Source organism: Tupaia chinensis, unplaced genomic scaffold (genome assembly GCF_000334495.1).
Source record: "Tupaia chinensis unplaced genomic scaffold, TupChi_1.0 Scaffold000348_1, whole genome shotgun sequence".
Taxonomy (NCBI): Eukaryota; Metazoa; Chordata; class Mammalia; order Scandentia; family Tupaiidae; genus Tupaia; species Tupaia belangeri.
The window spans coordinates 936,861-952,262 of NW_006159842.1; the positions used below are offsets into that span (position 1 = coordinate 936,861).

The window sequence follows — 15,402 nt, forward strand, 5'->3', positions numbered from 1 at the left end:
ATCGGGCTCATGAAGGACGCCTTCCAGCCGCACCACCACCACCACCACCTCAGCCCCCACCCGCCGGGGACCGTGGACAAGAAGATGGTGGAGAAGTGCTGGAAGCTCATGGACAAGGTGAAAGGCCTGCGGAGGAGCGGCGGGAGCAGGGTGGGCGTGGGCGGAGGGGCCGCAGGGAGGGGAAGGAACGGACAGAGGAAGCGGGGGGAGGGGACGGGGTGACCAGACAAAGATGGGGTGGGGGCTGGGGTGCAGGGTAACTGGGAAGCCACAGGAGCGGAAGTCTCATGGGGCTGCAGAGTTTGGGGCTGTGCAGGGTGTAGGGATGTGGGTCACTGCAATGGCCTGGGAGGTAGGGGGGAGGTGGGCGAGGGAGAGTGTCGGATTCACCGGCCAGGGCTCGGAGCTGGCTAGTCGAGATCTAACTGGGGAATTACGCTTCTGGGCTCCGATTGAGGGAGGGACCTGGGGTCAGGACAGCCCCGCAGGCAAACTGTGCTCTAGCGTGTAGTTTTTTTTTCTCACTAAGATGTGACACCGAGATTAAAGAAATGGAGATGTTTAAATGGGCCCGGGAAGGAACTTTCCTCCACGCCCAGCGCTGGCTTGAGCGTTTTGTTGCCCTCCTAAACACTGGACGCGATCCATCAGCTGGTGCTGAGATATGCACTGATTAAACCACAGTTCTGGTTAGAACCATTATCTTCTGAACGATGGATGGACGGGGCGTGCTCAGGAGCCAATTCGAACTTCTTCCTAACTTCCTACACAGGCTGCTCTTAGCTGGCATCAGCTCTTTAGGAATGGGCCCGACTTCTTAGTACAGGACCTGACTTTAAGCTTGTTCGATGAGCTTTGATGACTTTTTTTTTTTTTTTAAAGCAAGTGCAAAAAAGAAAAAAAAAAAAGAAAAAAACCTTCCTGATATTAGGCAGTTCAAATTTGTCATTTGGGAGAATTTTACTTCCGTATTGTTGTGTCTATATATACATAGTGTTGAAGCAGTTCAACGCTTTATTAGAATTCAGTTTCCATGTTAATAATTTATTTTGGGACAATTCATACTGTGGATGAAAAGTGACTAGAAGGATCTGGCATGTTAAAAGAGAATGCTGTTATTTCCTCCAGGGTAAAATTGGTTTTCTTTGGTTCCTCTCTGGGTCTAGGTTCCTCTTCTTTAAAGTTCTTCATGGGTTGTTTTGGACTAGAAACAGCTAGTAAAATGGTTATGAAGCACTTGGCGAATGTAATATGCTTGTAGAAATGCTTAATAAGTCCTGCGTGTGAATTAACACTCTCGCTGTGCATACCAGTGGTTTCAGAGTTGGTTTTTGTCTTGTCAAGTAATTGTAATGAATGGCACAGTTTTTGTATGTTGATTATATGGGTGGTGGTGTACTGATTTTATTATTAGAAATTGTAATAAAACTGAGGCCTGCAGGTGGCGTGATGGGAAAGGGCCCTGGACGCCCACATTGACTGTAGTTCGAGTCCCCAACCTGTTTTTTCACTTTCTCTCTCTCTCTCTGTCCCTCTCTGGTCAAATTAAAAAGAAATAAATAAAACTAAATAAAGTAATAAATTTTTAAAAAATAAAACCATTACAGAAAGTTAGGTGTGTAAATGAAACTGTATATGTTTTGACATCTTTAAAAAAATACCCAAAGTATTTAAACTCTGAAGTTTGTGCATTTGCATCTTATGAATTTACCATTAAGAACTGAAAAAGGGGGCTGACAGGTAATGTGGTGGCTGACGATGCTGGACTCCCATATGGGTGATTGTGGTTTGAGTCCTGGACCTGGTGGCTTGCTTTTTCACTTTCCTTTTTTCTCTCTCTCTCTCTGGTCAAATAAAAAAAAAAAAGATCATGGTGATAAATAAAGTTAAAGGGAAAAATAGTTCTTGAAGTCAAGGACTAATTTTTTTTTTTTTTTAAAGACTTTAAAAGGGGACCCAAGAGATGGCGTAGTGGTTACCTCACTGGACTTTCATATGTGGCCCAACTGCAATTTGAGTCCCGGACCTGGCGGCTCGAAATTTACCCTGAGCGAGTGAGCGAGCGAGCGTGTGTGCGTGCGTGCCTGTGTGCACAAGATCCTCGGAGGGAAATGGAGGAGAAGGGATTGCAGCGAGGACATCTCCTTGGGGAGTGGTTTCCCTCTCACAGTCTCTGTCTCTCCAGCAAGTACACGCGTCCTAAGGCAAAAACCTCTTTAAAAAAAAAAAATGAACTTAAAGAGGTTCCTCTGATGTAGAAAAAAAAATTTCCTTTCAAAATTAGTTTCTCATATAAAATATGTGGATGCAGTGTATCAAAATTAATATTGAATAGTGATCACTCTGTAAAAAAATAAACTTAATTTAACTTCTGTATTTCTGTAAATAAATGACAAATTATAAATAGCTCTAGTCTACAAGGTAGTCCAAATAAAATCTGTTTTTAATGGATAAATTATAGGGCCAGCTTCATGGTCTAGTGGTTAAGGCAACTGGATCCCTCCCACGCAGTTTGAGACCCAGACCTTGTGGCTTGAAAACACTGGGCTTATGTCCACCCAAATTCTGAAAATATGGAGAGTTAGAGAAGGTATTTCAGAGGTGGAGAAGGGATTGCATCTGTGGACTGTTCTCTGTTGGGGGGTACTCCTCTCTCTCTCTTTCTCTCTCTCTCTCTGTCTCTGGGGAGTACACATACCCTCTAGCAAAATAAATAAATACAGGATAAATTATAAGAGTAATCTACAAAATAGTCCAAATAAAAATTAACCCTTAAGTCTTACTCCTGGGGACAGCAGGTGGCATGGTGGTTAAGGGTGCTGGACTCCCACATGGCTGACCTCAGTTCCAGTCCCTGACCTGGTGGCTTGCTTTCTCACTTTCTATCTCTTTCTCTCACTTTGTCCCTCGCTGGTGAAATTAAAAGAAAGAAAGAATGCTTAATAATATAATTTTTTTAAAAAACTCTTACTCCTTCATATCTCTTTTAAAAAATTATTTGAGACCAGCAGGTGGTGTAATGGTTGTCACTGGACTCCCATGTGGTTGACCGTGGTTCGAGTCCCAGACTAGCAGCTTAAAACTCATGCTGAGTGTGTGTGCCCAAAATCCTGAGAGGAGAATGAAGGAGAAGGGATTGTGGCGCAGCCATCTCTCCCTGGGGGGGTAATTCCTTGCTTTCTGTCTCTCTGGCCACTGCATGCGCCCTATAGCGCCCCCAGCAGTAATCTCTCAAAAAAATTATTTAATGTAATTATCGTTATTTTTAATTTGACCAGAGAGACACAGAGGTTGGGGGAGTGAGAAAGCAAGCTGCCAGGTCTGGAACTTGCACCACGGTCAGCCATGTGAGTCCAGCACTTAAGCCATCATGCCACCTGCCGGCCCAGCACCTTCCTATCTTTCAAGTATGCCTTGTTGGATTTTGACTTCTGCAGACTTTAACTGGAAGTCTAAAGAGAACTCCAAGTTTGAGGCAAGATGCTTTTCAGGTGTTGGTGGTTTCAAGATAAGCGGGCTTCTAGCTTTTCTGTCCTAGTGTGGAGAGGGTGCTTTATTGTGAGGTGGATCCGTGCACCGTGTGTGCCAGGTCACGGGTTACCAGTGGTGCTGAAGTGAGCGGACACGTTCATGCTGCTTTCTGGGTTTCCTGAATACTTCTGTAGTGTTTTCAGGTCTCCTCTCTTTTACCTTTGATGTTTTGAAGGTAGGGTGTTCTCTTGTTTTTACTTTTTTTTCGTTAATTGCTGGAGGGTGTGTGTGCTGGAAGGGTGGGGAGGAGAGAGAGAGGAGAGTGAGAAAGCACTTCCTCTGGGGGATGGCCATGCCGCTGCAATCCCTTCTTCTCCTTTCCGTTCTCCTTTCCGTACACCACCCCGCCCCGAATGTTTTTTAAGCTGCAGGTTGGGGCTGGAACTGTATAATCAGCCATGTGCGATCCAGCCCTCTTCACCACCACGCCTCCACCTAGCTCCTTTCACCTTATTTTTATTGTTGAGGGTGTTACATGTGTCACTATACCTTCTAAACTCCCTGTGGTTATGATAGAAGTGGTGAAGAGCTTATTGTCCAGTCCACGGATGTCCCACACTTTTATTAGGGTCCAGCAGATGGCGTAGCTGTTACGTGGCCAGCCTCCCACATGGCCAACTGCAGTTGAAGTCCTGGATTCAGCTTGAAGCTCACGCCCAGTGTGTGTGTGCTGCTTGCTCAAGATCCCAGGAGGAGAATGGGGGAGAAGGGATTGCGGAGTGGCCACCCTTCTGGGGGTTGATTTGTCACTTTCTTCCTCACTATCTGTGCCTCTCTCTGTCTCCAGGAAGTATATGAGCACTAAGGCAAAAATCCTTTACCAAAAAGAAAGAAAAGTAAAAATGAATTAAGTTCTAAGGCATCTTCCCATACCTGTTTTATCCGTGTTATTGAAGCCAGATGGCTATTATTCGAACCTGTCATTGAGTTGGTTGAGTTAGCACTGGGAACTGTTAGTGTCCTCCTCTCCCCCAATCATGGATGTATGGAGATTGAGGCATTGAGGGCATTTTGGGTTCTGGTCAACAGAGAGACCTCCGATAATGGATAATTTACACTTTATTTATTTGCCAGAGGGCCTGTGCGCTTGCCAAAAACAGAGGAGGGGGAGGAAGAAAAGCACCCTCTAATGGAAGAAGGCGTCACACCACAGCCTCTTCTCCATCTCTGTGCTCTGTCAGGTTTGGGGCATGCATGATGCAGGCGTTCCCCCAACACACATGTGCCTGGTTTTTTTTGTTTTTTTTAGAGTTTTTTTGCTATAGGATGCATGCACTCGCTGGAAAGACAGAGAAAGATAGAGACAAATTACTCCCCAGAGGGATGACCATGCAGTAATCCCTTCTCCTTCAGTCTCCTCTGGATCTTGGGCACGCATACACATGCACCCGGTATGAGTTTAAGCCACCAGGTCCGGGACTCAAACCATGGTGGACCGCATGGGAGTCTAGCGACATAGCCATTGTGCCAACTGCTGGTCCAGTCTTATATATATATTTTTTATTTTATTTAGTTTTTTGCTATAGGGTGCATGTACTGGGGATGAAGGGGGTGAGAGGGAGAGGGAGAGAGAGAAGAGAAAGCACTCCCGAAGGGATGGCCACACTGTATTCTTTTCCTGCTTTCCTCCCAGGATTTAGGCATGCACATAAACATGGCTTTTTTTTTTAGACTTTAGGCATAGGATGAGTGCACCTACCAGTGAGAAACAGAGAGGGAAAGTGAAAAGTCGCCCCCGGGAGGATGGCCACACTGCAGTCCCTTCTCCTCAGTTACCTTCTCTGGATTTGAGGCACGCATTTGCCTGGTGTTATTTTCAAGCCGTGGGATCCGGGACTTGAACCATGGCCGACCGTTTGAGAATCCAGCACCTAACCACCATACCACAGGTTGGCCTTCAGTTCTATATTCTTTGTTAAGCCTTTTTTAAAAATGTAAAAGCCATTCTTAGCTTGCAGATGTGTGGGGGAAAAATAAAAGCTACAGGCTATAATTTGTCCAGTCCTGAAGTAGAACATCACACTAGTAGTATTTTGGGTCTGTACTACGTTTTTATTTTTAATTAGCTTACATCATTGAAACATTAAGGTGCTGATTTTTTGTCAGAGGGAGCCAGTGTTCACCAGAGAGAAGAGAGGAGAAAGCGACTTTCCTGGGGAATGGTTATGCTACAGTCTCTTTTTTCTTTCTTTTTTTTTTGAGAGGTTTTCGCTATAGGACGTATGTGCTCGCCAGAAAGACAGAGAGAGACAGAGAGACAGAAAGCGAGAAATCACTCCTCAGGGGGGATGGCCATGCCTCAATCCCTTCTCCTCCATTCTCCTCTCAGGATCTTGGGCACGCACACATGCACCTGGTGTGAGTTTAAGCCACCGGGTCTGGGACTCGAACCGCGGTCAGCTACATGGGAGTTCAGTGACATAGCCATTACACTAACTGCTGGTCCCTACAGTCTCTTTTCTATATTGTAGGTACTTACTTTGTAAGTATTTGTTAAATTAAATTGCTTTATGTGCCCTAACGTAATAACTGAAAGGAAAGTCTAAGGAGGTGGGAATCTATTTTAATTAAATAAACTGATTTTTTGTATTAGTTCTTACTGTTAAATCCCCATTTTACAGATGATGATTCAAAGGCTCAGATTAAATAATTGAGCTAATAGGGAGCCTGACTTGGAATTCAGGATTACTCAACCCTTAATATTTCTTTAAAGAAATTACTTATATATTCAATTTTTCTTTTTTAAATTTGACCAGAGAGAAAGGAAAAGTGAGAAAGCAAGCTGCTGGATCTGAGACTCGAACTGGAGTCAGCCATGTGGGAGTCCAGCACTCTCAACCACCACACCACCTGCTGACCCTCAACTCTCAATTCTTACTTAGTTCTTTCATGCACTACCTTCTCAGGTATACAGAAAAGTCTCAATTGCAGAAATGATTTGCTTACAAAGTGACCTATGCATGTACCCAAAAGCCATCTGTTGTCACCTCCTCCTCATTTAAGAAGAGTAGATATTCTCTTGGGATGGGACTATCATGTTTAACTAGTGTACAAGTCAGTGGCATGTCTCGGGGGTGGTGGGGAAGAGAGAGCTCACCCCCCGGGGTATGGCATGCTGCAGTCCCCTCTCAGGATTTTGGGCACTCATGCACACATGCCCAATGTATTTTTCAAGCTGCTGCGTCCAGGACTCAGTCTGCACAGTAGGGCACGTGGGATCCAGCTGCCTTCACCACCTTGCCACCTGCTGGCCCTCTCTTCTCTACTTTTAAGTTAAGGCTTCGTTTTTGTTCAAATCCTGTGTGCTGACTGGTTACTTTGCATGGTGATCACAGAGACATATACACATTATTTTCCCATGACACCTACTTCATGCTGTCTACGGTAGCATTTAACACTTAGAAATTTCATTTTATTGACCGACCTTTCTCCCCACTGCACCCCCCCCACCAAACCGAAGCGTCTCAGAACCAAGGCACTTCTTAGATTCTGCCTGATTAATTGGGAGGGGAGGTGCATCTGGTAGAGAATCTCTCTCTCTCTCGCTGAATTACAGTGGTTTTACCTTATAAAGACAGTATATAGTCATTGTAGTCATTATTTCATTTTATTTTATTTTATTTTTTTGATGCTCACCAGAGAGAGACAGAGAGAGAGAAGGAATGTGAGAAAGCAAGCTGCCAGGTCCAGGACTCAAACTGTGGTCAGCCATGTGAGAGTCCAGCCCCCTCAACCACCACACCACCTGCTGGCCCCAGCAGTATATAGTCATTGTAAAACTCCTCTTTTAGACCTGGCTCTCCTCCCTCTGCATCTTTTTTCCTTTTTTTTTAAATTTGCTATAGGGTATGTACACTTACTAGAGAGAGACAGAGAGAGAGGGAGAGAAAGCGCGGAAACAGCCCCCAGGGGAGATGGCAGTGCTGTAGTTCTCTCCCCTCTACTCTCCTCTTGGGACTTTGGGCATGCACACACATGTGCCCAGTGTGTTTTTCAAGCTGCCGGGTCTGGGATTCAAATCTCACACTCACACTTGACTATGTGGGATCCAGCCAACTTAACCACCATGTGACCAGGCTGGCCCTGCGGCTTTGTTTCCATGCCTATGAGGAACTTACCAAAGGAAGTAAGATTCCTTATAATTCCTTGTGACACATGAGTCAGTTAAATATTTCATGTGGTTAGCGAGAGAAAGTTTGAAAGCTGTGTAGGATAAAGGTAAGGTTAAGAGCCAGCAGGTGGTGCGGAAGTGAAGGCAGCTGGAGCCCAACAGCTGACACCATGGTTCCAGTTCTGAACTCATTGGGTTAAAAATTACTCCAGGCTTGGGACCAGCAGTTAGCATAATGGCTATGTTGATGGACTCCGATGTAGTCGACCGGGGTTCGAGTCCTGGACCTGGTGGCTTAAACTCACGCCGGGCGCATGTGTGTGCGTGCCCAAGATCCCGAGAGGAGGACGGAGGAGAAGGGATTGCGGCGTGACTATTCCCCCGAGGGGTGATTTCTCGCTTTCTGTCTCTCTGTCTTTCTTTGTCTGTCTGGTGAGTGCACGCGCCCTATAGGAAAAACCTCTCAGTGTTGCCACGCCCCCTAGAAAAAAACCCTCAAAAAAAAAAAAAAAAAAAGTAAATTAGGTGAGGGAAGAGGATCATCTGCCGTTTGGTGACTTGTTGGACTTGTTGGAGGCTCTTGGCGCGGAAGACCTGTCTTTAATGTTGTTAGCCAGCAGCTTGTAACGGACCTGATAAATCATGGTCAGGTTGGTCCCCGAGCCTTTCCCTCAGCAGTTCGTGTTCCATTCAAACACACGATAACATTTATACTATGAAAAACTCATTTCCCTAATGATTAACCAGGAGCATTAAAGGGAAATTAGACTAAGTATTAGTTTGAAAACTGACCTAAATTTCAATCACATTTTGCAACGGAGTTGTTAATTCCGATCTACATTCGTCTGTAAGAAGGGGATTATAACAAGCAAGTCATTGTGAGATGTTTTCATGATTAGCACATTTTGTGCTGGAAGGAAATAGGTGGGAGTAGACACCCAGGAGGACTGGAAGCCAGCCTCAGCTCTGTCCCCACACTGTTCCTTCCTGCAGCAGCTTCCAAAGGAGGGGACGGGGTGCAAATGCTCGCATTGGCAGTGCTCAGCCGGGATGCGGTGCAGGCCTTGAGGAGATGAGGGCGACAGCTGTCTTGGCCCCTGTTGTAGCTTGCTCTCTCTCTCTCTCTCTCGCTCAGTCTCTCTTTCGCTCGTTCTCTCAGAAGAACTCAGCAGTCACTCTGGCCTCCTCCCTCTGCAGCTTTTGAAATGGATGCTGAGTCGTGCTTAGCACACTAGCTTCCTGGGCACCTTTTCACAACACAGTGACGTTTGGATCTGATGTGGAGGAAGGCACGAAATGAGGCCAGTTCTTTGGTGCTTCTCTGAGTGGGACCAACTTCTAATTCTTGCCTCCTCCCTCTTTTTTTTTTTTTTTAAATTTGGTATAGGACTGTGTATATGTCTCACTAGAGAGAGAGACAGAGAGAAAGTGAGAAAGTACCCCCTGGAGGGACAGCCACGCCCTGCAAGCCCTTCTCCATTCTTCTCTTGGGATTTTGGCCATGCCCGCACGTGTGCCTGGTGTGTGTTTTTCAAGCTATCAGGCCCAGGACTCAAAAGTATGCAGTTGCCATGTGGGATCCAACCACCTAACCACCATGCGACCAGCTAGCCCGCTGCTGCTTCCTTTTTTAGACATATTTTGAACAGTAGTATATAGTTGTAGCACTCTTTGAGAAAAACATAATTTATGAATCATAAGATACACAAAAATAAAATGTAAAAGTCCCCTTTTACTCTCATCCCTCAAATGACTACCCCCCAAAAAAGGTATCCCCTAGCTGTAGTTAGGGGTGTGCTCTTTTCTCTTCTCTTCTCTTTTTTTCTTTTTAAATTGCTTGTCAGAGAGAGAGAGAGAGAGAGCGCGAGTGTAGTGGGGGGAGGGGGGACCTCAGTGGGGCATGGTATTGCTACAATTTCTCCTTTACTCCATCCTTTAGGGATTTGGGGCACACATGCACATGTGACTAGTTTGCTTTTCAAGCTGCCAGGGCTGGGATTTGAACCCACGGAAGCCATGTGAGATCCAGCTTGACCGCTTGGCTGGGGGGTGGCCCCCATTTCCTTTCCCTAAATGGCTTTGGGAAGGTGGGTGGATACCATTGCCTTTGAATGGTTTGTCAGCTTTAGCAAGTGCTTGACTTTCTAGCATTCACTTACTAGGACTGGTGGCCAAGTACTAATAACTTCTTATATTGCGGAGCGTTTAGTCATTTCACCTGCTGATACATCGGACATCTCAAAATTTATGAGAAAGAAGCTGAAATTTAGAGAGAGAGAGAGACAAACAGAAAGTGAGAAAGCACCTCCCATGGGGGTTGACCATGCCCCAGATCCCTTCTCCATTTCTCCTTTCGGGATTTTTGGGCACCCACTCATATGTACTTGACATGTTTTTCAAGCTACTGAGTTCTGGACTCAAAGAATCCAGTTGGCTGGTTGGGTTTCAGCCACTTTAACCACCATGCCACTGGCTAGCCACCCTCCCCTCCCCCTTTTATTAAATTGCCAGAGGGTGTATGTACTGGGGCAAGGGAGAAAGCTTAAAACTCACGCCAGGCACAGGACTCGAACCGAGGTCAACTACATGGGGCATAACCATTATGCCATCTACTGGTCCTGAAATTCAAACTTTAAAATACACATTTTTGGCCCAGCCTAGTGTTATAGTCAATAGTGAGCTGAATTGCAGTGCTGGAGGCCACAGGGCCAACCATGGGTTCAGATCCCTGATCAGTCAGAAAACACACTTGTGCGGAGTGACGATCCTGACAAGCTGGAGGCCTGGGGTAAGGGACTGCGATGTGAAGAGACCCTGCTGAGGTGCCTCTTCTCTCTTGTTCTCTATTGCTTGCATGTGTGCCTGCTCTACTCTATCACGAACAGAAAAAAATAAGGGTATACAGAATTTTTAATTCAACTTGTTATAGGACACATGCTTTTGTTGGAAAGAGACTGAGAGAAAGAGAGAGGAGGGAGGAGAGAAAACGCTTCCCCACGGGGATGGCCATCACTACAGTCCCTTCTCCAAGCTCCTCAGGATTTCACACATGTGTTTACATATGTCTGGTGGTTTTCAAGCCACTGAGTCTGAGGCTAAACTGCTCAATTGGCGTGTGGTATCCTGCCACCTTAATCACCACACCACTGGCTAGCCTATAAATATACACATATGTATATTTTAAAGAATTGTTTCTCTTATTTATTTGTTTATTAGTATTTGACGAGAGAGAAAGGGAGAGTGAGAAAGCAAGCCACCAGGTTTGGGATTCAAACTGTGGTTGGCCATGTGGGAGTCCCTTGCCCCAACACCATGTCACCTGCCAGTGTTACATGTTTTTTAATGAATAAATGGGATATTTATTTTTTAAATTATTGATTTTTAAATTATTTTTAAGGAAAATAATTATTTTATTTAACTTTATTTACTTATTTTAATTTGTTTCAAAATGTGGTCAGCCATTTGGGAGTCTGGCATCCTTAACCACCATGCCACTTTCCGGACCCTATTTTTATTTTTTTTAAGAGATTTTTGGTTTAGGGCACATGCGCTTGCCAGAGAGACAGAGACAGAAAGTGAGAAATCATGCCCCCATGGGAGATGGCCACACCTCACCCCTTTCTCATTCATTCTCTTCTCAGGATTTTGGGCATGCATGCACATCCGCCCAGTGGGTCCGAGACATGAACCGTGTTCGACTGTGGGAGTCCATCAATGTAACCATTACACCATCTGCTGGTTCCACCTTAGATGAAAATTTTGTTGATACCTTCCCACAGTCAAATTTTTATTGAACACAAACTGTAGGCCAGGTGTTGAAGAGTTAGACGACCCAGTGTTGATAAGTCCAGTCTGTGTGGTACAACCAAGGTGCGCAAAGGGCTCTTGGAGTTTTCTGTGTGTATCATGAGGCAGACTGGTACCTACTCTTTGAGGAAACAGGACAGGAAGGGGGATTGAAATGTGGGGGGACTTTAGACGAAGCAGGCTCGTCTATAATACAGTACCCTAGTCCACAGTTGTGTCTTACTTCATGTGTGCCATTCAGAAGTGATGCTGGGGACCAGCAGTTAGCGTAATGGCTACGTCGCTGGACTCCCATATAGTTGACCGAGGTTTGAGTCCCGGACCCAGTGGCTTAAAACTCACGCCGGGCACGTGTGCATGCGTGCCCAAGATCCCGAGAGGAGAATGGAGGAGAAGGGATTGCGGTGTGGCCATCCCCCTGGGGGGGTGATTTCTCGCTTTCTGTCTCTCTGTCTTTCTGTCTGGCGAGCACACGCTTTATGGCAGAAACCTCTCCAAAAAAAAAAAAAAAAGTGATACTGAAATCATTCCATCTCTAGTTCATGTGAAGTATTTGGCTTTAAGTTACATTGATAACTCTAGATAAAAGGTAGAATCTGGGGTCATGGTGGTTAGGGTGCTGGACTCCCACATGGCTGACTGCAGTTTGAGTCCTGAACCTGGTGACTTGCTTCCTCACTTTCTCTCTCTCTCTCTGTCTCTGGTGAGCACATGTGTCCTATAGTGAATTTGATAATAACAAAGTGAAATAAACAATTCTTTAACAAGAAAGGTAGAATCTATGTGTAGAAATCGCACGGGTGGGGCCAGCAAGTGATGTGGTTAGGGCGCCTCTCATGTGTTTGCGATTCGAGTCCGGATTTGGCGACCTGAAAATCACACTGGGCATGTGTGCGCCCAAAACCCCAGGAGATTGGAGAAGGGATTGTGGAGGGGCCATCCCCCTGGGGGGCTGATTTCTCACTTTCTCTCTGTCTTTGTCTTCTCTCTCTAGTGAGCACCTGTACTCTGTGACAAAAACTTAAAAAAAAAATTGCATGGTTAAGCTGTTAAACGTGCCAGTTATTTAATTTCATACATTGTTATCAATTTTTTTCCTACAATTTATGTGATAAGTGGAAGTAGTGAGATTGGTAAGGAGTTCTAAGTGACTTGATGTTTTTAATAAATGCCATTGGTAGGTATTTGGGCAGTGTTATGTAGTAATTACCATTCAGGAGTGTGAATGGAGTTTTGATCAATCAATAATGGAGAATAGTAATTAAAAGTGACAGGTTTTTTCCTAGGGGCCATTATCTAGTGATAATACATTTCTTATAAAACAGTGTAACGTTCTCATTTGTCATTGACACACACTCATGAGTTGTTTTTGTTTAAAAGCTTCACTGTTAGACTTTTAAGACTGTTAAGCACCTTCAGCTTTCTTAGGTGTTTCAAACATTTGAAACTTTTGAGGTACTTAAAAAAAAAAGTCAGTTTAAATCTTTGACTTACTGAGGCAGCTATGAAACTCAGGTGAAGAAATTGCCCAGGGTCTGGGACCAGCAGATGGTGTAATGATTTATGTCGCTGGACTCCCATGTAGTTAACCCTGGTTCTAGTCTCTGGCCCACCTACCAGGCATGTGTGTGTCCAAAATCCCTAGAGGAGAATGGATGAGAAGGGAGTGCGGTGTAGCCATCACCTCTGGGGGGCGGAGTGGTGGTGGTGGTGGTGGTGATTTCTTGTTTTCTGTCTTGTCTTTCTGGTGAGCACACATGCCCTATAGTAAAAATCTCTCAGAAAAATAAAAAAATAAAAATTGTCCGGGGTCTGATAGACAGTTAACATCAGTCAGCACGCTGGTTCCTTTCCCCTCTGCCTCCTGTTCTCTGAAGCACTGCTGGCTCTTCTTAAGCAGTAACCAAGTACTGTATGTCATTTTATGTGTAGCTGCATATACCGAGTACTTGTTAGACTACAGCTCTTTTATTTATTTTTAAAGATGGAAAACTTGGAAATGAAAAATGCTTCTGGCTGATGGGGGTGGTGGGGGCTCGAATCCTGGCCCCTGGCAGTTTGAAAAACACTTTGGGGGGACCAGCACGTGGCGTAGTAGTAGTTATGTCTCTGGACTCCCACATGGCTGACCATGGTTCAAGTCCCTGACCCAGTGGCTTGAAAATCATGCCGGGCGTATGTGCATGCCCCAAGGTCCCAGGGAAAAAATGGAGGAGAAGGGATTGCAGCTTGGCTTCTCCCTGATCGGTGATTTCTCACTTTCCCTCTCAACTGTGTCTGTCTGTCTCTCTGGTGGTGAGCACATAAGCCCAAAGGCAAGAAAAACCTCTGAAAATAAAATAAAAATAAAAACACATCAGGTATGGGGTGTATACCTCTATCCCAAAGGGATGGGAATTGGACAAGCGATTGTGGCATAAGCACACCTAACTTGGAGGGTGCTTCCTCTCTCTTTTTGTCTCTGGCAAGTGCATATGCCCTCTGACAATTAAAAAAAATTTCCTTGATGACTGGGGTCTACAAAGATAGAAATACTTTGTCATTCATAGTCCTAAATGCTTATATTTTCCTGCCTAATTAGAGATGCAAATCCCTTACTGTTAGAAAAGAGTCTTTGTTCAGAACACAATTCGGCTTAGGCCCTGTCCTCTGTAACTTTTCGCTATTTAAACATTTAGCAGTTTTTAAGCATAGCTTTACTCCTCTTTATTGTGGTCATAACAATTCCCAGATTTTTTTTCTGTTGAGCATGGAGCAGAAGCAAAGGGAGTGAGGCCGGTGAGGAGGCTGTTCTGAGCGGAGGCTGTGGCAGCCACGGGAGCATCTGTTGGTTCCCAGAGCGCAGCACGCTGCCACTGCCAGGGCCCTGGGTGATGCTGCGAACGTGCAGGCAGGAGTAAACAGAGGCAGCCATTTTTGCGACTGCAGGACTTGGAAAACAAAATCCAGTGGGCCAAATGGAGGCCAGACTAAACAGGAAGGTATTTTATCTTTCAGTATTTTTGATGAATGTGTGTTAAGTTCAGAATGCAGACTTGTGCTTTGGAGGTTAGCTATGACCACTGGTTTAAAATTCACCAAGTAACTTTGGCTTTGGTATTTGTTAACTATTGACTTGAATTATTCACACAAACCTTTAGGAAACCTTTTTTTTTTAGGCTATAAATACTTAGAGCTTTTTTTTTTTTTTTTCCATTCCAAAGGATATTACAATCAAAACAATCGGTCTGCCTGTATGTTTTCTTTATGGTGTGTGCTAGTGTTCTAAAGTTAAAGACTTAGAGTGGAGTGGTTTTCCCTACTCATGTAATGATTAATCTCAAAAAGATCTTGAGAAAAGCAGACATTTATCTACAAATGAACTTGACAAAGTCACTTATTTTTCTAGTTTTACTATAGGGCACATGCACTTGCCACAGAGAGACCAAGAGAGAGGGAAAGTGAAAAAAAATCCCTCCTGGGGGAGTGAGAGCCATGTCCCAGTCCCTTCTCCTCTGTTCTTTTCTCTGGATTTTGAGCATGCATGCTTTTTGCATGTCCAGTGTTTTTCAAACTGTTGGGTCTGGGACTCGAACTGCACCGTTGGCCATGTGGGATCTGGCCACCTTAACCACCATGCTACTGGCTGGCCCAAGAAGATCACTTTTTTTCTTTTTAGGTTTTGCTGTAGGGTACTTGTGGTCACTGGAGAGAGAGAGAAAGAGGGAAAGTGAGAAATCACCCCCTCCCAGGAGGTGATTTCTGTGGCTACACCACAGTCCCTTCTCCGTTCTCCTTCTGGGATCTTGGGACACACATGCACATGCGCCCAGCATGATTTTCACGCCACTGGGTCCCGGACTCAAACAGTGGTTGGCCATTTGGGAGTCCAGTGCCTTAACTGCCATGCCACCTGCTGTCCTGTCTTTTATTTATTTATTTATTTATTTATTTATTTATTTATTTATTTATTT

At 44.9% G+C, this 15,402-nt stretch overlaps 1 protein-coding gene across 1 annotated transcript in view; it reads left to right on the plus strand.

The window, feature by feature from the left end:
* Nucleotides 1-15,402, plus strand: part of CBL (Cbl proto-oncogene) — a 101,209-nt gene that overhangs the window by 590 nt on the left and 85,217 nt on the right. The window contains exon 2 of the mRNA XM_006152326.3: nucleotides 1-117. Within this exon, the coding sequence (XP_006152388.1) occupies nucleotides 1-117 (117 nt within the window). The remainder of the gene's footprint in view (nucleotides 118-15,402) is intronic.